Source organism: Netta rufina, assembly GCF_964035555.1.
Source record: "Netta rufina genome assembly, chromosome: 19".
NCBI lineage: Eukaryota > Metazoa > Chordata > Aves > Anseriformes > Anatidae > Netta > Netta rufina.
The window spans coordinates 58986-83115 of NC_140143.1; the positions used below are offsets into that span (position 1 = coordinate 58986).

The window sequence follows — 24130 nt, forward strand, 5'->3', positions numbered from 1 at the left end:
AAAAAGCTTATAATTAGTCCAAGCTATTTTGTATCTAACCTTCTGATGAATCCCTATTAATCAATAAATAAAGAGGGTACAAGCATGTATCTTTAACATAATGTGAGGCCAAATAGCTTCTAACAAAAAGAGATCACGTTATATTTACAAGGTGGTGCTGCTTGCCAGAATATAGCCTTATTCACAAGTGTTCTTGAGAGTCACACTGAATGACCAATTCAAGAAGGTCCAAGGCTGATGCAATGGCTAATGTACTTTATAAGGTGTTCTGAAGTATCACCAAACAAATAGCAATAGGATTGAATAAGTATTATCATTTGACTTTGGTAACGTGGCAACATATGCTGGTCACAAAACTGTTCAAAGAAAAGGGGGTGGGAGAAGGCAGGGAGAGTGGAGAGTAACTTGAAGCGTGGAAAAACGATCCACTTGAACTCATTCTCAGGGAGCTTCACCAGTGAATATTCTCTATGATGGGTTAAAGGGGAGGTTATCTGAGGGTGTAAAGAGCCTGTGTCAGAAGAGGACATCTAATTTTTAAAGAGTACTGTTCAAAACTTAATGCAATCTGGTAGCTGAGAACTGTTGAAACAATACTAATTTTTATTAGTTATTTTTTAAATAAATTTATAAATTTATAATTTTTATTTATTTATTTATTAGGGGAACATACTGAAATTATTTACTGAAACATACGATATACTTTGCGTTGTGTGACCTTTTTAATTGACAGTGGACATCTTGGAAAATCAGTAAAAACTTGTATTTTAAAAAGGATATCAAATAGTATGCACATAGTGGGTCATGTTGCTTTAAAAGGTTTATTCACTTAGGTGCAAGATAATTTTTTTAAAGCGATCACTAATTATGAATAGTGGAAAGGGGGGAAATCTATCTGGCTGTTTCTTTAGGAAATTCTTGCATCTTATATCTCTAGTTGTGTTATTGTTCAAAAGGTTTTCTATATGTATGCCTCATTAGCTCACCAGAGATGCTCTTTAATATAAATTTATTTTTGTTTGTAGTTCTGATGACAGTCACATAGGTCATCAGTGTGAGGAGTACATAAGCCTGAAGCATCACATGGAGAGAAAAATCCAAGAAGTAAAAGGAGAGCTTGCTTGTCAGAAACAGGTATAGGAATGTGGAAAAACAGTGTTGTGTTGCTGTGATGCCACATAGCAATCAATCATTTATGTATTACGATAATATTATGTTTTAATACTGCTATAGTTGTATAAGTGTGTATTTTGTTCTGGTTTTGCCTTTTCTGTTTAAATTTGTGAGAGGTATAATGACAAGTTAAAAATAAATATATATGCACTACTTGTTTAGTAGCTGTTGCTTTACTTGTCTGGCAGCTGCCTCTTGTAACGAACTGTTGGGAATGTGTTCAGTAATCTGAGATTGTGTAAGATTTTTTTATGTAGGCAGCACACTGCTAAATTTGTTAACCTTGAAACTGCAGAAAAGGTCAGCCTCAAAACTAGAAGCAGTAATATACTATATATATTATATTTTTATATAATAAAAAAACTAGAAGATGGGTAACATACGTTGTTTGTTATACATCCAATTACAAGGCGCTTTTTTCCCATTCTGCCTCTTATATTGATGTAATTTCATAATAAAAGTCTTACTAACTGTCAGTGGAATGTGACCTTCAACTGTGAAACCTTGAGGAGATTGCAGTTTTCCCACCTGTCTATATTTTAAAAAACAACGAAACCTTCTTTCCTTATTTTTGTATGAACAGGATGTTAAAATGATATTTTAAATTATTCACATAGCAATGTGGTCAGTCATTATAACTGAGATGTTTAGTTTTTGGCCTCTCATCCAAACAAATGTAGAATATAATTGGAAGTGAACTTGGGAAATGAGACTGCTTTTCTCTTGACATTTAAGAAGAAAAAGAAGCAGTGCTAGGCCAAAAATCATAGAATGACTTGGTTTGGAAGGGACCTTAAAGATCATCTGGTTCCAACTCCCCTGCTGTAGGCAGGGATGCCACCCATTACATCAGGTTGCCCAGGGCCTCATCCAACCTGGTCTTGAACACCTTTAGGGATGAGGCACCCACAGCTTTTCTGGGCAACCTGTTCCAGTGCATCACCACCCTCTGAGTGAAGAATTTCCTTCTAATATCTAATTTAAATCAACCCTCTGTTATTTAAATACTGTTTCTGCCTGTCCTATCCTATCCCCTTGTGTAAAGGGGGGACACCTTTATTTTATGAAGTATAAATGTTCCTGAAAAATAAAATACAGTATCAACATGTTTATTGCTTAGAGAGAGTTACACAGTGGACTAACTAATTCTCAATGACCAGTGGCCAAGTAAAACCATGGGTACAGAGGAAACACCTGTACTGTTCATGAAGTTTATAATGTAGACATTTACTCTGGTGTTTTATTTTCCCATTTTCTGAAAACGATTAATAGGTGTAACATAGGAACACTTCTGAGAAACGAAAAATCATTGTCCATTTTGCAGTAAGAAGATGAGGTAATGAAGCCAAATTATTTTTCTGTGGAGGCATTTTTTGACAGAGCCAAAAGGTATATGCTTTGAGTCCCTGTCGTGTAATTTAAAGAAAAATTCATTTTCCTTTTTTTTAAATCTCTATTCTCATTGTAATTTAGATACTAATGTATTCTGCTTCCCCTTCTTTCCCTCTCTCCTAGGCTGAAGCTTATCTACAGAAGACAGGCTACAGGCTGCATGAAATGGAAACTCTTCTTTCTGCTATGACTGTTGAGAAAGAACAGACAGTACAAGCATCATTGTTGAACTATGGTATTTTCTCTGAAGGAGAGAAACAGGTTAGACAACACTTCATCTCTTGGCTTAGATAAATACATTCTGAGATGAAAATCTTATGGGTCTTGTTTCCACTGAATTTCTTGTAAAGAGTTCCTCTAAGGCACCTGTTTAATTCAAAATATAGGCATGTGGCCTGGAATATACATATGGTTAGGTGTCATGGGCTTTATTATGGCTGATCTGTAACCTACTGGGAAAAGGAACAGTCTGTATGTAGAAAGATGGTTGGTCCAAAAGAAGACAGTGTACAGTACCATTGTGGCACATCCAAATGGGAAGAATTGTTTTCTGGAATGTACCTGAGACTCTTAGTTGCAATTCGGGGTCAATCTGGAAGTTGTGAAGTTATATTTTGAAGCCTTGCCTGTAAAAATCGTAATTTGCCAGCTGTTTAAAATAATGTCCTTTATTTTAGTCTCAGAAACAAGTTTTCCTTTCATTCCTACTTAAATGCATATGTTAAAAAACAAAACAAAACAAAAAAACACCACCATTCAAAATTGGAAACATGCTGGTTTGAAGCCATGCTGGAGGGTTGTGCATTAGAATTGAAAATGGTCTATTTTAAAAGAGTGAAAGTAATAACTGTGCTGCAGTGCATCCTACTGGGCAGTTACAGATACTCAGCAGTAGATTAGTAAGTGTGTGTTATCTGATCTTGCTGAAAAAAGAAAACAAAGTAATGTTAAGCACGCCCAGTGTTTTCTATGGTAAGTAATATATTCAAGAAGATAAATGAAAACATTTTTTTATAATAAAATAGACGAAGGTAGACTGCAGCACACACATTTTATGGAGCAAGTTGTTTTTCCAGTTTCATCTGAAATTGTACTGATTTGTAAAGTGTTCATTCAAATACAAAGAGAATAGAGATTGGTAAGGGGACATTATTTTACTATTGACTTTCACTATTCTTGCCCACTGTAATCTGTTACTGTTGCTGGTATAACTTTGTTTTCATTTTCACGCTTTTCTTCATGTTCTTGTATTCTCTCTCTGTGTTACATTTTTGGCCTGTAGGACAAGCAGTACCCATCTCAGCAAAACTATTTTTATCTCTGATTTATGTGAAGGGTCATTGTTTAAAAAACAAACAATAAAAAAAATTGTAGTATTCTGAACTAGGACCTTATCTCTTTTTATTTTTTTTTTTTCTGTACAAAATGAATTATAAACAAACAGAAAATAAAAAGATTAAAAGTTAAAAACTGGTTAACAACTGCATCAGTGATTCTTCCTAAAGAAGTAATAGTGTCTGGGCTAGCATCTTCTTCAGACTACTGAGACAAGAAAGATTAATATTTAAATACAGTGTAGTACAATATTATCAGTGTGTGGTTCTTTCAATCTTCAGATTGGTCTGAGACCCCCTGAAAGTTCTAGAAATATAGCACTAGTCATTCTTGGGCTTTAATTTAGCAACAGATGTGAAACACACCAGCCTGGAAAGTTTTGCTTGTAGTTGCTTGAGTTTGAGTATGTCTTAGATCACACGTGCCTAACTAGAGCATGCTAATACCATACAAGTGCATTGATAAGGAAAGATCACTTACAGTAACTCTGGATGAAAATGTGGTCTTCCGTTTAGACCCTTTTCCACTAGCAAATACCTGGAACAGTTGTATTCCTGTTTCAGACCATAATGGTTCATATGTGTGTTGCAGATTGAGATGCAGTTCTGGTCCCCAGAATTCAGAATACACATTTGATGTACTGGTACCTACTGCTGCCTTTCTCTTGAAGTCTTTTCAGTCTCCCTTTCCTTAATCCTCACCTAAACAACCTTGGAGAGATTGTAAAAGCAGAACAGACAGAGATTATTCTCATATTCTGGATACCCCGTACTCCTAGGGCAGAAAGAGCCACAGGAGAGGGGCTGTGAGGCAGCCGGCATCCTTGCAACAGGGAAATTTAATTGGAAGTCCATTAGCATCCCAGCTTTTAGATGACTCTCGTAGAAGAGTAAGGGGACTGAGGAAAGTGGGGAATGGTGGAGTAGACTGAAAAGGAGTAGTATTAGAAACCAATGCAAGGCATAAATGTTGAATTTCAAATAATTTGTTGGCCTGTGTCCAGGGTATGCACAGCACCTTGATTTGCCTTTCCCTCTGGAGAGGCAGGACTGCTGCTTTGCAATAATTAAATATTAGGGTTGAATACAAAGAAACATTTTGGGGGCTCAGTAACATAAATTAGCAGCATTCAATACAAATATTACGAACACATTAGACTCTTTTTCTTTTAAAAAAATATCTGATCTGGATGGTTTGCAATTAAGATTAATTTAGTGACTATAATAGTGTATATTCTATAATTCTAGGGTTTTATCATACTCCTGTGCCAAAAAGTATCTATTTCTTAAATAGATGGTGACAAATGTCTCCACCAGCTAGGGAGGATTTTACAAAGTGGAATTTAAATTCTTCACTGTTTGAATGAAGTCACAATTATAATACACTGCTGTCACTCTAATGTAACTTCTTCAAAAATGTTTGCAGCCACGCTTTGAAAAATGGTAGAAGTAATTAATGTCAGGACTCAAATATGTAATCTTTCATTGGTCCTACCAGAACTGTCTTGAAGGTTGTGCTGGAATTTTGAATGACCAGGAAGTATGTTTTACAATGTGTCTATTTTGGTTGCTCCTGTTGTGTGTTTTTTTTTCCCTATACAATTTATAAAAAATAATTATTTTTTTTTCTGTACATGTATTCTTCCTAAATATATGCTGTTGCTGACTGTCAGAAATTGGATTCTGGATCAAGCAATATTTGATGCAACAGGAAAACAGTCCTCAAAGGTTATGATCTAGAACATTTCACATTGTTGTCCCAATTGGGCCATCACTTTATTCACACACAACTAGCTTTCCATATACTTCCCTTTTTCCAGCTTAGCAAAGTATGTCCAGCCTCTTTATGTTCTTGTGAACAGATGATCTCTAATGACACTTCTGAGAATTTCACACATCAGAAAGGAGTTTGGTATTGGGCCAGTAAGTTCTTTCAAGAGATGGTGTACCCATGCATTAAACAGAGACAGCACACTTCAAAGAACAGTGATAAGGTAGAGCCACCTCTGTGGCCATCTTCTTCCCTTTCTGTGCCTCCTCCCCCATGTCAGGTTCTCATTGCAGCATTTCTGTTAGCACTTTTTTTTTCCCCAGGCAAATCCTCAGAATGACCGCATCTTTTTTCTATGGTTCTTTTCCCATAGTCTGTTCTTGGATTGAAAGTATGAATATCTGTGTGTGTGTGGTGGTATGGTATGATCTGTGTTGCTCATGAATGAAGGATTGTTATTGTGTTGTGCTTTTATTTTACAGACACTTCAATATGATGATAAAAGTTATCTTAGAAAAGATATTCCAATCTTGGAAATACAGAAGCTGAAAGAGCAGAATGCCGGCCTTCGGGCTGCTGTTGCACAAATGAGGAAAGAAATGGAGAGTCTTGATGAACAGATACAGTCCTCTCTTCCTCTGACAAAACAAACTATCACTGGCCTAACTACAGAAATCTCGTCACTCAATCCTGGTAATTTGGTGGAAAAGGCTGAGGGTGTTGTTACACAGATGTATAACTGTCCTGCATGCTTTTTTTTTTTTTTCTTCCCTTAGGTGACACTCTTAGCTTAAAGAAACTAAAACTTTTAAAATGTATCAAAATTAAAAATACATAGTACTTTGAAATGCATCCCTTTTACCAAATATTGTCACAAATCAGTGGGTGGCTAACAGATTTTTAGTCTCTCTCAGAAACATTTTAGTGTATCACTGATTAAAAACTTCTATCTTTTTTCTTTTTTGCATTAATCTTTTCGGGAAAAAAGCTGATAACAGAAAATAAATAAATGCGTGAACTACAGAAGGCTTGTCTACTACATTTAGACATTTTGTAGTAAATTTATGAAAATTTTTGAAGTTTGATTTTGGTTGGCACTAGTACAGGCCTGTTTGGAAACAAACTGGAATTTTTCTTCATAAACATTCTTGTGACTTAGAACTTTAGAGAGAATAGAGAAGGAATCAACAATAACTTAGTAATGGAATAACAAGCTTTGATTTGTTTTCATTTTAAAAAACGAATAGATGAGAACTTTTTCAAGGACTTGTGTGGAGTAGCTAGCTCTGTTTTTTAGCACCTTTTACCAGTTATGTAAGTGTAGGTAGATAGCTGTTTTATGCATCTTTCTATGCCTCATTTATGTAAACATTTAAGTTCTGATTGCTTTAAGCTATTCCAGACCCACTATGAATTGTTTTATGTATTTCAGAAAACTAAGGTAACACTGGTGAAAATCATTGTGTTGTACCAAGCTGTCATTAAGCTTCTCTGTTTTAATTTTGCAGTAAGGTGGGATTTGTCATATCAGTTTGCAGAATTAAACTGTCACTTACTATGTGAAATAATGAGTTAATGAAGTCTGCATTTTCATTAAATTTAAGCATATATTCTTCTTGATAGCCTTGCTAATAATGAGACATTAACCTTGTTAATAATTAAACATTAATAACCAATTAAAGCAAAAAATATTTTTTTAATAAAGAATAGTTCTTTCATACAAGCGGTTGAAGTTAGTCCATTGTTTTTTGAAGATACAGTCAAATATGCAGAAGATTTGTGCCTGCTAGAATATATCAGTGTCCAAGAGAACCAGTCATTTTTGTCCGCTGATACATATTTTCAGAATTTAATTATCCATTTTTTCTTTGGCTGAAATTCTTTATTCAACTAAAATAATCCTCCTTATATCTGTTTAAAAATATATAGAGATTATGTTTGATCTCTAAGAGAGTTTATAATGTTAAATACAAGATTTTTAAGACAGTGGGAGAGTAACTTAGAAGGGCATTTCTGGTTTCCAGAAAGTCCTCTGTTCTTTTCCCTGCCTTGTCCACATAATTCAAAATGTTCACACTCCCATTTTTACTGTAAGTAAAAGAAACATTTTTCAAAATTGATTTAAATTTATTGGTGATTTTTTTTTTCAACTGTGATAGAAAGAATCTGCTATGTCTTAACTATTCTTGTTATACTGAGTATTGCCAGTTTCCCAACAATTAAATAATGCAGTATTGGAAGAAATAAAAACTTCTGTCTGTGTGCTACTTACCAACAAACTGAACTTTGTAATATGTCATCGATAGATACTTCTGTATTTTGTAGATTACTGATAATTACATAGTGTGAGACTGTACTACTTTCTATATTTCCTCAACTCTGTTTACAGTGCATCTACTGAAGTAGTATAAATGTATAGTAATGAGAAAAAGTTCTGCAGCTATTGCTGTGAAAGCCCAAACTATATAAGTATGTATACATTCATATTATACTCCTCTTTTTTTTTTCTTTTTTTTTTTTTTAAAGGTTCATTTTGCACAGACCAAGTTTCAGTTAGAACCACGTTGAACAACATCAATGTCAGCTCAAATAACTTGGGTTGTATAATAAGCCCAAACACAGAAAAGGTACAAAGAGATTTAAACTACCTAAATATGTATGTGTAATTAATAATTAGCATATTATTTTATATACTCTTATTTAGTCGCTAATGAGCTAGCAGTGACTTTTTTTCAGACAAACTTACGCTCCTTCTTTCTAGGGAATAAGTTTTGACTAGTTATTTCCTGGCACAAGTCATTTCTGATCTTTCAAGCTCTTTTTGATCTTTTTCCTCCCCCACTTTCAAATTCTTAAGCTGTTGTGTATCACCCGAATTTTCTGTTTTAAATTTGTTAGCCTTTTTTTAATATCTAAAATTTTTCAATATGCTTTGAGTTGGATCAAAATGATAACGTAGATACTGTGTCAATAGTGGACTGTAACCAGCAGGTACTGTGAAGCTTTGGTTTGCATTTGCTTTTTGTTTTATGAAAATATGAATTTGAGCTCCTGCCTTGTCTTTATTCTTTTTCTTCACTTTTTTTTTTAGCCTCTTCTCATTGTACACTTTGTTCTTCAGAAAAAGGAACTGGGGATATTGTATGAGACGTATGCGTTTTCCTTTAGAGAAACTGACGTGCAAGACGTGCATTTTCATAGAATAGGCTCGACAACCTGAACTGCCACAGAAGCGCTGCGGGGTACTCCCTGAGGTGGGCTGGCTGCCTGCTGGCTTTCCTCGGAGAGCCTCGTACCTGCCGGGCTCGCTTCCGCCAGTCCGTCGCTAGGGGGCGGTGCTGACTGGGCAGCGAGGCTGCCTCGGGGGCCTTTTGCATAGCCCGTGGGCCGCCGGCGGGTTAAGGACCTGCTCGATCTGGCTGGGAGAAACCACTGAGCGCCTTCATCGGTTAGAGCGCACACCACAAAAGATGAAAAAGCTCATTGGCTCTGGAAGCGTTTTTATTCAGTTCTAGGGTTTACAAATGTTAATTCTCATTATGTTGTTTTAAAGGGTAGAAGCAATGTCGGCATTAATGCACAGCAGAGGCATCTCTCAGTAAAAATAATAATGGGATTGAGAGCTGAAACAATAACACAGAATACCAAGTAAGGACTAAGTCACTATACGTTCTCCCCTTACTGCCTCCCAGAGATTTCATGGTATAGCAAAAGAATTTTAAAGTAAGACAGGTTAAAATACAATTTCAAAATATTTTTTTCTAATTCTTAAGTCATCTGTAAAATCTACCAATATCTGTTTTATGATTTAATTTTACTGCTAAGATTCACCACTAACCTTATAAGTTCAAGAAAATGGAAATAACAACTAAGTAATGAAGAATGATGAGAGATAATTACATTAAAAGCTAATAGGTTTAGGAGCTGAACCAATAACAATGTTTAAATAAAATCTCAGAACCTTTTGAACCATGTGTAAAAATGCGCATAACCTACCATCCATAACGATGTTTAATATTTTTAAATACTGCATCATTTTGCTGAATATAAAAGTAGTTTTGTTTGTTCCTACTGTGAAATTACATTTAGGAAGTTGTGTGCCAGTATAGACAGATCTTTTTTCCTTTTTTGCTACTTCCAGAATTAGTTGAAAACTGAATTTTATACCAACTATTCTCTTCTTTTGCAGAAAATATTTTACAAGCTACTGTCCGAGATGCGTTCTTATTTTCTTTGAGTTCCTTTAAGTAGGGATGAAACCTTAATAAAAATAAATAAATAAATAAATAAATAAATAAATAAATAAATAAATAAATAAATAAATAAAAGTGAGTGTGGCTTTGCCTTGGAAACACTAAGATAGTTACTGAACATTCTCTGTGCCAGAGATTAAACCTTTACTTCATGGTGCTAAACTGTATTTGAATTCTCAGGGCTGGATATGAGAATAAGAATATTTTGTAGACAGTGATCTGCCTTCAGTATGAAATAGTGAATTACTCTTGCTTCATGTGTATAAACAAGTAGTAGGACACGGACCTGAAAAGATTTCTGAATTTCAGTCCTAACTCTACATCTTACAAGCTGTCGTTGTGTGTAATGCTGTTGAATGTTTTTATGAAAAGTTCATGAAAAATGAATTTTAAGGAAATAGTATTCTTCTCATTGACATGCATTGCACTTTCACCTCTTGGTACAATGGAGGTGGTACATAGCATGACAGTTGGTAGTACTGTAAGTGGGCATTGCCTTTACCTCTCTTTATGTTAAGCCTCAGTGTTTTAATTTCACTGTGTTCGTATGAGGGCAGAATGTAATAATTTTCAGCTGCTTATGTTGGTAGCTTTGATATAAATTACTTTCTGTACACCAATGTGATATGCCTTCCTTCTTCCGCTGTGATGTCTTACATCATGTTTTTACAGATTCTACCCCCTGCGTTTATTTCTCCACCCTTCTGCCTGTCCTGGTTTTAGCTGAGATTGAATTAGTTTTCTTTGTAGATGCTTGTATAGTGCTATATTTTTAGTTTGGTGATGAAAAATAGTGTTGATAGCCGACTGATGTTTTAGTTGTTGCTGAGCAGTGCTTACACTGAGTCAAGGTCTTTTGTGTTTCCCTTGCTGCCCTGCCAGTGAGGAGGCTGGGGGCACACAAGAAGTTTGGAGGAGACACTGCCAGGACAGTCGACCCAAACTGACCAAAGGGTTATACCATACCTTATGATGTCACGCTCAGTAATACAACCTGGGGAAGAGGAGGAGGAAGGGAGAATGTTTAGAGTGATGGCATTTTTCTTCTTAACTGTTATGTGTGATGAGCCTGTGATCCTGGAAACAGTTGAACATCTGCATCCAGTGGGAAGCAGTGAACTAATTCCTTATTTTCCTTTGCGTGTGTGCACAAGTGAAATATCTTAAACCATGAGTTCTTAAGTTTGTACCTTTCTGGTTCTTTCTGCAGTCCCACTGAGGGGAAGTGGGTGAGAGACTGTGTGTTGCTGAGCTGCCTACCAGGTTTAAACCACAGCGCTTACCCACAGTGTTTGTGGACTTATATGCTTTCTGTTTATGTTCTCAAGGGCCTCCTCTTTTATCCTTCTCTTTTCAGATACATGAATCTGAAGAAATAAGAGAATGTTTGGGAGTTGCGTGACATACTAAGCCAATGTGGTGGTTTTGTTTGTTTGTTTGTTTTTGTCAGTATGGATAACACATTTCAGTGTGTACTCTTTGAATCACTGTGTTCAGGGTGATCATAGTTGAAAGCTGATTGGAACAGCACCATTACAGTGCACTGCACAGTTACGGTGTACTACCCTTCTATTTTATTTATATACAGAAGAGAAACTTGTAGATGAGCAAGATTTTTGCAAAACTATTTTAACATGGGTGATGTTTAGATACTTGTGGTAATGTGTAGTTTTAAAAAAGTCTTTAGGGAGACAATTTCTTTGGTGAATGATGAGTATTTAAATTAATATATGAAACATGTCCCCCTGGAAGAAGGGCTGAAAGAAGCCAGGCTCTTGAAAAACGTGGATGTGATTCTGTTCTATTCTATGATTCTAGCTTAATGATTCTATGATTCTATGGTCTTTTGGGTAAATACTTCATATATGTAAGACTCAGGGTTGCAGAGACAAAACCAGTTATAGAATCTACTTTTTATTCTTCAGCTTTTTTCTCTTAACAGTGTTTTAAGTCATATCCACCCCACATGTGCATATGCATGCAATGATCACATAAGAAAGGGTTTGTGGTAGCTTGCTACTTGCAGTAAAATGTTTTTTCCACGTTTTATTTTGATATTATCTGCTCTCTTGTTTACAGTTATGTGGTGTGTATCCTGTATGTATTACTTTACACTTACAGATAACAATATGGAGCATACTTGTTGGAACTTCCTAGGCTGTGATACTGATTTATTCCATTGTTTAAATTTGTCCGGTATTGCTTACAAAATCTTGAAAATGAACCCTCAAAAACAAGCTGCGGACTTCAACTTTGCTCTTTCCCTTCAACTAGCTTCTAATGTGTGTTTGTATGAATCTCTGAACATGCAGACATTTTCAAGATATTTTAATAAGTTCTATCTGTTGTTTTGTTGTTGTTGTTGTTGTTGTTTTGTCTGTTGTTGTTGTCGTTGTTTTTGTCTGTTTGTTTGTTTTGTTTTGTTTCCAGGGGTCAAAACACAAATCTCTTGAAGAAAAGATGGTAGATTTTTGCCCTATCTCAGATAATTGTTGTCCCGATGTTAGTCTGCAGTATGGTTTCAGCTGCCCTCTACAAGGAGTGCAAAATAAACAGAACGAAGCAGCAAGAAAAATACCAATTCTGAGCCAAGAGAAGCAGCAGCTGACTGAAATGGGAAACAGACACAGAGCAGATATTGGAATGGTATTAAAGGAAGGTAAATGTATTCTAGAAAAGAGTGCTAGCTTACACATTTAGAATAAAAGCTGTGAATCAGTTGATTCTTTGAACTGGAGAGAGCTAAATTTTAATATGAAAACAAAGTGCTGCACCTGGCTAATCCTTGAGCTGGATAGTTTATGTGAGACTGAAGTGCTGACTGTTCCAACTTAAGTTATCCTGTGATAGAGTTACTAACAAAAAACAGTGATAGTTTGTAGTCAGAAACTTTTTGCTAATGGACATCTTCGATGAAGGATTCCCTGGTGCTTAGATGTCAGTGTGGGAACTGGAAGTTGAACTAATACTTTTAAGAACAGAAGAGAGGTGGTTTATCTCTTAAGATGACAAAAAATATTTATGAAAGTAGAAAGGAAAGCTTACTATAGGATAACGTGGAATCAAAAGTATATAAAATGTAAGAAAACTTCACTGTGGACACTTAAATACCATGCAATAATTGCTCTGTCAATGAAGCAAACGTTAAATAAATAAAAAAAAACACTAGGCATGTTTTCGCATAGTATTGAATCCATCTCCAATGAAGGCCTCTGTTCAGTGATTCATTTATACTGGCTATAAACAGTTGTTGAAAATGTAATATTGATGGTAAAATAACTGAGAATACCTCCTTGGTATCTTCTCTCCTTTATAGGACTTTGGCATCCCATTAGCTCTAAGCGCTGCACAGTTTGTGTTGCCTCTGGTAGTCTTTCTCCAAGAGAACTTCTCAAAAGAACACAGTGTCAGCTTTCAGCTCTAAAGCATCTACAACACAGGCTTGCAACACAGGTAATCACACACCTCTAGTGATAATGAACAGTTAAGCCAATTCTAGTTCCACAAATCTAACTTTCCTTAAAACTCTGCATTTAAATGCCTTTTACCAACTTCATCTCAAGTCCTCCTTTGGTACCTGGAAAGATTTATACTTGAAGGGTTACATTTGACACTTCAAAATTAACTTAAAGCCATGGTTTAAAGTCATGGTTTAAAGTTATAAATTCATTAACTTAAAGTCATGGTTTTCATTCAAAAAAATTCAAAAACACTTGTGTTACTGCAGCATAAATGCAATCCTGAACTACAAGCGTGAGTTTGCTAAATCTTAGTCTTAAATGAGTGAGATAAGGGTATTTGAAGGATTTGCAATATGTTCAAAGATAAACTTGAAAGTAATTAATCAGTGAGCATAATTCCAAGTATTCAGTGGTGTGGGATTTTGAAGAACCCTTGTCCAAATTATTGCAACAACACATTTTCCATATATGAAGGCAGAATGTGTAATTAACCTGTCTGTAATCTTTTGTAACTTAAATAGAGCTTTTTATACTTAAATTGCAGCTTTCATGAGAGAGACAAGTGGATAAATTCTGGCTCCCCCAGTGGTTAGTGGCAGATCTCCCAATGACTTCACTAGAATCAGGATTTCACTATGTACTTTACTTAATTGATCAGCAGATTTGTTCCTGTGAGGATTGAGTCAGAGCAGCTGATTGTCGTTGTAGTTTTGAGGGCAGCAAACAATGTTCTTTCAGAAAAGGTGAGGTTGTTGCTCTGAGGCATAAAACTCAGTAGAATTATTAACCAAGTTCAACTGGGGAAATACTTCCTCTGGGAACCTCTCTCGGGGGCTTGTTCCAGTGTTTGATCGCAATGAGTAAAGGAATTTCAGATTTGGTGGTAGGGTTTGTGTTTTGGTTTTTTCTCCCTTATGCTTAAGTAGAGTGTCCTGTATTTCATTATCTGCCTATTGCCTCTTGTTTGTCCACTGTATACTGCTCAGAAGAGTCTGGCTCAATTGTCTTTGCCTCCTCCCACTTACCACATCAGGTGCATATAGATGTTAATAAGATCCTTTCTGACATATCTCTCCTGGAGGCTAAACAAGGCCAGCCTCCCCAGCTTCTGCTTTTATGTCAGATACTCCAGTCTGTTAAATATCTTTTTAGCTGGTTTTGCTCCAGTGTGGCTGTGTCTTTCTTCTAGTAGGGAGCCCAGAACTGTAAACAATACTCAAAATGTGGTTGCACCAGTGTCTGATAGAGAAATAGTCACCTCTCTTGACCTGCTGGCAGTGCTTCTGATGCAGCCCAAGATGCTGTTGGCTGAAGACCTCAAGGATGTATTGCTGCCTTACATTCAACCTGTAGTCTACCAGGATTCCTCTTTCTTTTCTAGTGAGCTGCTTTCTAGCAGCTTTTTTTTTTTTTTTTTTTTTTTTTTTGGGGGGGGGGGGGAGTGGAAAGTATGTCTTTAGGAGTTTTTTCTTCTGTATTTTAAAACATTCAACACATTTTTCATTGTTTTTTCTTCCCTGTTCACTTCAACTCTTTATTTTTTCTTTCAAAATTCATCTTAGAGCTTAGCTGACTTTTGAACTGAGATCAGTCATTGCCCATCCATTGCAGTCTTCCTTTGCTTTATTTTTAATGAGGTATATACTAATGCTTGCTATTTTTCTTACCTCTCATGTTTTCCTTGTTCTTTTAAAAGTCATTAAAGATTCTTCTTGCTTTTGTAAAAATAAATTAATGTTGAAAATCCAATTTGTCCATGGCTCTTGGTGGGTCAGCATTTGACTGTATGTTTCCAGGTGATGTGTTAAACTCCAGCAGTAGCTGTCCTACCTCTTCCATTCAAGGATGGCTTGGAGCTCATGATTGAAGTGGCTATCATTAAGCATCTTTCCAGCTCTGGAACATTTTGGGATAATCTCCATTACTGCTGAAATTTGTCCAAACTAGAAAGAAGGATGTCCTTTCTTACATTGAAGCGTTTCATCCTCAGTAGTCTCATTCCAGGCTGCTCTTCACACAGAAAATACCTGATGATGCTCCCGCTCCTGAACTGAGGCTGAGCTTCCAAGCACTGCTATTCTATTTGCTTGTTTGTTTTTTCATAATCCCTTGCCCTAACCATGCTATGTTTGTTCCTGTGTTCAGTGTTATCATCCTCACCAAAACCAGACAGAATTTATTACTGTAGGCTACCTGAAGAAATTTCAGTATCAGTTACTTTATATGATGGGTTGATCCCATTTCTTTAGTTTTAAATAGATAGCAAAAGACTTATTTTCACCTCCTTTCACAGGGCTGAAGCAGTTCACTTTTCGTCAGATTTAACTTGAATTGAAACATGCAGAAAGTTGGTGAAGCTTAATGGGATAATTAATTTTTGTTTGTTGTTTGTTTTGTTTTACATCTTGACAAATCACCTTTCCATAGCTGTGGTGGTTTTTTGTGGTGGTGGTTGGTTGAAGTAATTCTTTGGGGGCATTTCCTCTGTAATGTAATCATGGGGAAAGATGTAAGTGAAGAATAGCCCTAGCAACATAAACTTGAGTAACAAGCAGGATGATAGTTACAGTGATAAGAAATTAACATTTTGAACAGAATTAGCAAGAAGTTTGTATTAGGAGGTTAGTTTGGCCGTGTTGTTCCAAAGGGAATGCAATTTTATTTAATCTTTATAAAAGATTATTTTAAATCTATTAGTGTAACAGCAAACTGAGCTATAAATGTATTGTTTTTAGAGGCCATGAGTTATTTGTGTTAATGTAACATTTCATACTATGAGCTGCAGTATGCAAAGCAACATCATCTCTCAAGGATCTCTTCCATAATTTCCTGCCCTAACTTAAAGGGAGAAAAAGCTCCAAGCAGCTGTGGGGAAGAAACAGAATTACCATCTGCTCAGGTACAGTGCAATTTTATCATTAATCTAATTTGTCTTCCGTTGGATTTTTCAATCAGAGTTCCTCAACAGTCATTTCCTGAAACATGCATATATTTGCTAAGAGAGCTTTATTCTACTTCAGGCTTATTTAACTACTGTCTCACAATCACTTTTAAGATGTTCATCTTATACAAACTTTCAGAGTTATAATTAATAATTTTCTTCTTTAGTCTTGCCTCTTTGGTGCCAAAGTCTTCTGTCTTTCTAAGACCAAGATGCACCAAAGAGATTTAAATAATTTTCAGATGTATCTGGTGTGAAAATATATATATCTTTATAAGATATATTCAAACTTGCACAGGTTAATCTAGATTTCTGTACTGGAAGTTGTGGGCCAGAACAACAAAAGGCACATACATCCTCAAAGATGGTTCAAAGTCAGCCGCTCAAGGAAAGTCCTAGTCAAGCCCAGCAGACCTGGATTTCTTCATCTAGAGCACATAGATCTTGCCAAGGTATTTGGCAAACTTTAGAAATGAGATCAAGCCCTTCTATTCTCAGTTCTCAAAACAACACTAAACAAGGTAAGCAAGCTGTGCAAAGTAATTTGACTAATCTAGAAGAAAACTAGTAGTGGATTCTGCCACATTGCACTAATTATTTTTACATAAGTGCTACTGGTGTTACAGTCCTGTGTTCAGAATTTAATGGTCTAATGAGTTACTTTAAGGTACTTTTCTCTTGTCACCCGAATTGTCCAACAATTAAGGCAAATGCCAGTACAGCTCACTGGTGTTAATGACATTGTTATAAACACTTCCCATACTTCTCTGCTTTTATTAAATACTAGTTGAAAATGCAAATACTGCTCTATCTTGACATAGTCTGAACTTTATTTGGGACACACATGAAAGCATCTGTCTGAGAATTGCACTGTTCACTTGTTGCTAAGTGACTGTTAGATCAAATTGTAATTTGACAAATCCTTACTTAATAATTATTTTTGTGAAAGCTTAATAGCCATAATACTATTTAGTGTGCTAAGACCTAATGGCTAAAAATGTAGGATCAAGAATGTAGCGTGGTATATGCTGTGGGCACACAGTGAACTAGTGATTGTTATTTGCTAGTATTTTATAGTTGACTGCAACAAGTTAGAACACAAAAACAAACAACAGAAAACACACACACAAATCCTTACATGTGAGACAGAATCCTGACCTTACATGTCAGACCTACTAGGATTTGGATGAGAGGAGAAAGTAAAACCTAGGCAATACACTGAAAGACTGAACATTAATCAGTGTTACACTGTGGCCAAAACTGTGCGTTCTTGGAAATTTTAGCAGGAGTGCCATTTCTAAGGTATGGGCAGCAAAGTATAGCCTCTTCACATGCAAATTATAAAGGAACATTATAAAGGGTAGTCATTATGTTGAGCACGGTATTGCAGATGAATGTTATGTGTGTCTCCATAACTGTTAACCTGTTCATGAAGTAATCCTTTCTTGGAAAAACTTTGGAAAACTGTTTTAACCTTTGCCATGGATGGGACTAAACATAATGGCCTTAAATTATAATACTGGAGAAAATTTAAGGATTCACTGAACCACCTTTAGTGTCAGAAAAGAATGAAAAGTAAATAATACCTAAAAGGGCTTTCCAAGTGAAAAATGGATTATAAACATAGTACCTTTCTGTTGTGACAGGGACAAACTAATGTGCATTGACAGACCTGTAGGACTAGAGTGGATGTAGTGCTGAGAGTCATTTGTGTGCTGGTTTTGTGGGGCTGGGACTGAAATAGGAAGATTATTTCAGGTCAGGCTTATATTGACAGGATAAGGATGTCTTTGAAACATTATTGATAGTGCCATGCAGTTTCATGCTGCTGTGTGCGTGATGCAACACAATTGGCAGCCTTGCAAGGACATCAGTTTCTTAACGTCTAGAAATTTCCAGCCACCATTGCAAAACTTACTGTAGATTTTGGGGGATCTAGAGAATAACAAAAGGAAAAGATGACACTCCCAACACAAAACAAGTGAAACATCAATAAGGGGTAACATTTTGCATGAGAACAACCTGAATTTGATGTCTGCATCCTGATTTACCCTAAGAATGCTTGATAGCAGAACTTACTCATTACATGCAGACCCTGAAACACTGCATTGCAAGAACAGGACTTAAACAACATAAGATTTTTTTTAAGCTTTCTCCTCTAGGAAATCATCCAAATAGTATTCTTAGCTCTACTAGAGAGAATTGTACATTTTAGAAAACAAGATTATGAAAACAAAATCTTTCTTTTTTGGAAGCATGTCACCCTGTCTTCAGAATCAAATATATAAAATTTTCAAGGAGTTCTGCTTCTTCTTTTAACAGAGGCTTACATTATTCATGCTGATCTTTATAGTTTAAAGCCTCTCACTTGAATTTAGTATATCCATCAAACACATTGTTACGGTGAATAGAACCATCATTGAGATGGAGCAACTTCATAGTTGCCTTTCAGATACAAGTGATGCACACACAGGCTTGAAAGCTCAGGAGTAGATGAGTTGGAACAAAGACAAGCAAGTTAGTTTAAATAAGCAAACATCTATTTTGCAAGTTCAGTGCTGTACAGATCTGTCATACCAATAGCTATGTTTTATGGGCATTTCTGGTGAAGCAGCAATGGTTATAGTGTGAGAATTATTTTCTGATCTTCTGATCTTTCTGATCCTGTTGAACAGCTTCGTACAGTTATTTTTCATATATAAAACAGCCTGTTGGGACTTAAAATGGCTGGCATGTCAGATAAGCCCTGTAATTTGCTATATTTCCAGTATATGACTGGATATATTTAGCAGTGTGAATGACATATATGTTAATGCTGAGTTACTAAATGGACTGTTACATACTTTGTTCATTTCACAATCAAATTGAGCCTGTGGAAACTTTGAAGCAAGTCAGAAAGCTAAGAAATATTTTGATTTTCTCTCTCTTTACTCTATCTGCTATTTTGTAGTTTGTACTGTAGGAATAACATGAATTAAATAATTCTGTTTGTGTTAATTCTGCAGGCAAGTAGAAATAAGGGTTTTAGAAAGGAGTACAGGCTCCTAGTTCAGGTGATCCTGCAACAGGAGTTGATGGGTACAAACTGATTAAAAACATCAGTGTTGTGTACATACTGTACTAGTAAGGAGTACACTTCATTTCTTTCCTTCTCTTATGTTATGTCCCTGAGAACAGGTGGGAAACATTGGTCTTCCATGACTTATGTATCTTGAATGCTGATGACAGTCCATCCTCAAAGGAAAGTTGCTTGTCAGAAAAGCTGTGTGCTTGCCTCTCAAAATCATGACACATACAGTAGTGTGATAAGGGTTAGGGATAGCTCCTGTACAAGCTGCAAGCTTTCTCTATTCACCTGTGGGCTATAGGGTCTTTTTTAATTTTCAAATATTTGTTAGGTAAGAGGAGAGAAACTTTGTAAAACATTTTAAAAACTGGATTTTTTTTCTTCAAGTTTAGTTTAATACCAATTTTACTTGCTATTATGGACAGTTAGTAGTTAATCTGGAAACAAAGGCAAACATTACTTATTATTCAGCTTAAGGTCCCATTTAGGGTGAAGTCAGTACTGTGGGAGGTGCTTTGTGTTACCATGTGAAATGTTCCTGATCATCTAGGTTTCCTTGGGTCAGCAGAGGCTGGGGTCAGTGCAGAAGGAGTATGAGCATAAGGCAAGTTATGCCTGCACTTAGATTGCCCCCACTTACTTTATGTGCTTTTGGAGCAAATGAAATTTTTGTATTTTCCATGTCAGAGTAGAGCTCCAGTTCTGGTGGATGGTCCCACTGTACATTTTGAGAAACTCCACGTCCACAGCTATCCATAACTGTGGTCCTGGGATGTTTAGTTGAGTTTACATTGTATCCTAACAAAACAACAACAAAAAAAAAAAATTAAGATGTTTTGAAGCAAAGTAAATTTTCTGGTTTGCTACTTGAACTTGGATACAGGAGTTTCTTTTGCTATAATTCTTATTGTTGCTGTTACTTGCAAAACATTGTGATCTGAAATTCTACACTTTATGGATCAAAAGTTATCTTAAGTGTTTCCACACTAGACAGAATTTCAACAGCTTTGACATCACTGACAGTTCTAAGAGCAATCCATGTGGGTAAAAAGCTGGCCAGAGAAAGAATCTGGTAAAATATTAACAAACAGAAAGAGAGCTCTGGCTCTGGCTTCAGTTTACCCCTTAATCAGGGAAAGACTCATGATTTCTTTTCTATGTTACATAAAACTTCTCATCTTTGAAGTGCTTCACAAATATTAACTAATCCCCTAGCTACACTTTCTTCACTTAAATGTTCTTCTTCTGAATAGGAACTTGTTTGAGTTGGTGTTCCTTCTGAGGCACTGTTAGCCAAAAGCAAATATCTAGTGAAAAGTTTTTGAACGAAATTTTCCATTTGGGGAAATTTCTATTTGCTCAAGCAACATGTCTGCCTGTATCTTTCTAGTTCTAGAAAAAAGAAATCAATATGAATATTAATCTCTCACTGTAGTTAACATAAATCAAATAGAAGATATGTTAAGCATTTACACAGACTAAATTTTAAGCTCACTTTCAAAAGCAATTTAGGCTGTTAACTATGTTCTCACTAGTTCTTGTTGACAAGGTCACTTCTGAAAATGAGTTATAGGTTTATAAGTTAGGTATGCCTTTTCATTGTTTGTTTATTTGTTTGTGGAAACCAAGATATTACATTTAAATGTCACCCAACTGCACATATTCATGCTGATTTTATTCAGGGTCCTTTGGACATGAACAGTCCCAAGCAGAACCAGTAATATATGGCGGTCCTTATTCAGAGTTTGCTAAGGATATTTTACTTCACATAGCATTTTGAATTCTGGGGTATTGGTTCTTTTACTTTTTGTAGATATAACCTTGCCAATTTGCAGTTTAGTTTGTTTAAATTTCTGTATTAATGCGGATTTTTTCCAGCCCAAGGCTTTTCAATAGCCATCCATATAAAAAGCTTTTGTTCTATGTTGTTGTTCCAAATACCTAAGTAGCTTTTACTAGTTGCAACATGTCTAATGTCAAGAGACAAGCATAGAGAAAACTTCAGAGAAAGGAGCGCATGTGATGGATACATTGGTGCTCGGTTGCTTTGCCTTTGGATCTATAGGATTAGGGCCTCCCACTTTGTCTGAAAGTCATGCCCTTGGTTGAATTCAAAGGGCCCTTCAAAACTGACAAAATCTTTCATAAGCAGACCATCAGTAAGCAGTGTTGACTATGTGATATTTATGGATCTGCTCATTGCTGTTATTTAGACCACAAAAGACAATGAGTCTCATTTTGCTGTGGCTCCTGTTCAATTAAAATAATCTTTGAAGCTGTGTCTGTGACTTTTCAAACACTGCCTCCTGCACTGTGATAAAGCATTGATGTTTTCATGAAATTCTGCTCCTTATCTGACACGTGCTAGACGTCTAAGGTAATGCACTATAATGATTCGAGTCCTTTTTTCCAGAGGCAAATATACCCAAATGGTTTCCAAGCTTCAATTCTCTCTGTCTCCTACATGTGTAGGTAGCCACTAGATGGCAAGCTGTACAACATTTCATATTGATGGCACAAGAGCACACTGTGCTTTTGCCACCTGTAATAACAAATGGCACCAAGCCAACCCAGCATAGATATTGCACACTCATAAATGAACAACTGGTTCAGTCTAAGCCTGAACACAAGAATGATTTCGAAGTGTCATGTTTTGACATTTGCCACGGTGTCATGTTTTGCATAGAGCTATAAACCCTCCATAGATAAGTATTCTTGAATCATGGAATGAATTATTTCCTTCCATGTAGAATTTGGTTTGCACTTTCTTCTATGGTCTGTTGACTATGAGAATTTACCTTCTCCTGCGAATAACCTATCTTTGTCAATTTTTGTACCTCTCATTCTTGCTCTGTGATTGGATAGTACTTAGGACTGAAGCCTGGCAAGCTTGAAAAAATTCAACTACAGAATACTGTATTGTGTATTATCACAAGTACATTATGCCTACTTCTGCTGTCTGCTTTGGCTCTGTTTAGAAAATCTGAAGTTAAAATCTCAGTGCACTGAAAAATAAGGATTAAGTGGCTGGATCCTAGCACCTGTAAGCATTGCTTATAGCTTACAATGACTACTGTGACTGACCAATTCCACTTATCTTACCTAATGAAACCTGTGATAAGGCTGCAGTTGATTTAGTTGGAGATAGTGGTTTTCAGACAATTATGAGAGACTGGAGAACAGACTTCCATTGGTATTAAGACCAATCTTCCTGTTTCCCAACCAAAGAAAGTTCTTTTTGAGTTAGCCCACTCTACTACACAGAAATATTTTAGACAAAGAAAACAAGGATTTCCCCAGCAAATGCCTTCCTGTGTGAAAAAGATTGAGAGAATTAAAAAAAAAAAGGGTGGGGGCAAGCAAACCCACATGATAGTGGTAGTAATGCAGCTTTGTCAAGCCCACAGAACTGCTGTTGAGCCTTTTAGATCATGCTTCTCCTAACACGGCTCTCATCTCCTGGTGGTTTCTTGAAAGAGATCAAACTATTGCAGCCAACTACTTTAACACCATTTCACAATATGGGAATAGGTAAGTCTAACTTTGTATTGTGTTATTCAGTGTGCAGGTACTGTGTGTTCTCTCACAGTGGAGAGAAGAATAAGCTTGTAAAATGTGATGTTTAAAAACAGCTGAACAGATAGGTAGTGCTTGAATTGAACGGTTTCATGGATCTTCCAACTGTCTTCCTTTCTTCTCTGTCAAGTAGTCTGATGCTTATGGAAACTAAACAGGTACAGATAAGCAAGGATTGAGCAGGAGATGCTGAGATATACCACCCATATGGCAGGCCTTAATAGACAGTTCTGTGTCCCCTATGTTAGCTACTATAAAAATGGCTTCCTAGCCTGATGTAAGATTTTGACAATGTGCCACTGTGGCAGCTGTGTGTTTAAAGGAAAGATGTAAACCAGTTCTTTTCAGTTCTCCAGTCTTTGATTAAATGTAAACATAAGCACAACGTTTTATTTATTTATTATTTATTTATTTATTTATTTGAGCATTGGAATTTGAAGTTACATGTTCAAGTGAGCAATCTGAAGAATCACAGCAAAATATCAAAGCCAAGGATAAACTTGAAATGCCAGCTGCAGATTTGACAGTCAGAGGCACCAAGCTGGAAGCTCAGCAGAAGTTAAAATCCAGGATTTTATCTTGTACTTATCCCATAAAACAAAAAATCTCTTCTAACATGTCAAAAATCCGCAACTATAATATTAAAGACTGATTTCTCTGTTGGCAGCAAGTTTCAGTCCATGCTTGCTATTAATTTACATTAAAAGAATATAAATTAGATCTAAATATTACTTTGATGTTCATTTTTATATGTCAAATTGGGATGTTTGAGGCCAGAAAAGAAATACTGTTCCCAGTTTCTTGAGAAAGGGTTAATCTGTGTACATGGTGAGATTATAGTCTTCAGTGTTAATACGCATTTATTTTAATTATATATGTTAAATATCGCTTGCATCATGGATTTAGAAATGCCCAGTTAATACATATGTAAATCTTTGTGCCGCTAGGCAGGGCTTGCAGGTCTTTAGCAAATATTTTGTTGAGAAACTGTAGATGCGATTTAAACTTAGAAGTGGGATGTGTCAACCCACTTGTTTTCTTATAATTAACAATGCAACCGTTAATCCCGTGCAGCTATCTTTCAACTTGAAAGAAAGGGTTTTGAAAAGATCATACATTAATCTATATTGTTTGTCATCTTCTGCAGTTCTTTCCACTTGTT

General features: G+C 36.0%; 1 protein-coding gene across 1 annotated transcript in view; it reads left to right on the top strand.

Moving 5' to 3' along the window:
• CCDC57 (coiled-coil domain containing 57) overlaps window positions 1–23620 on the top strand; it is a gene marked incomplete at both ends in the record, with an annotated part of 39749 nt that extends 16129 nt beyond the window's left edge. Inside the window, 9 exons of the mRNA XM_084298689.1 lie at window positions 1026–1134; window positions 2689–2826; window positions 6153–6437; window positions 8608–8661; window positions 12354–12582; window positions 13240–13376; window positions 16170–16283; window positions 16624–16846; window positions 23394–23620. Of these exons, the coding sequence (XP_084154815.1) occupies window positions 1026–1134; window positions 2689–2826; window positions 6153–6437; window positions 8608–8661; window positions 12354–12582; window positions 13240–13376; window positions 16170–16283; window positions 16624–16846; window positions 23394–23620 (1516 nt within the window). The remainder of the gene's footprint in view (window positions 1–1025; window positions 1135–2688; window positions 2827–6152; window positions 6438–8607; window positions 8662–12353; window positions 12583–13239; window positions 13377–16169; window positions 16284–16623; window positions 16847–23393) is intronic.
• Window positions 23621–24130: the final 510 nt, after the last annotated feature.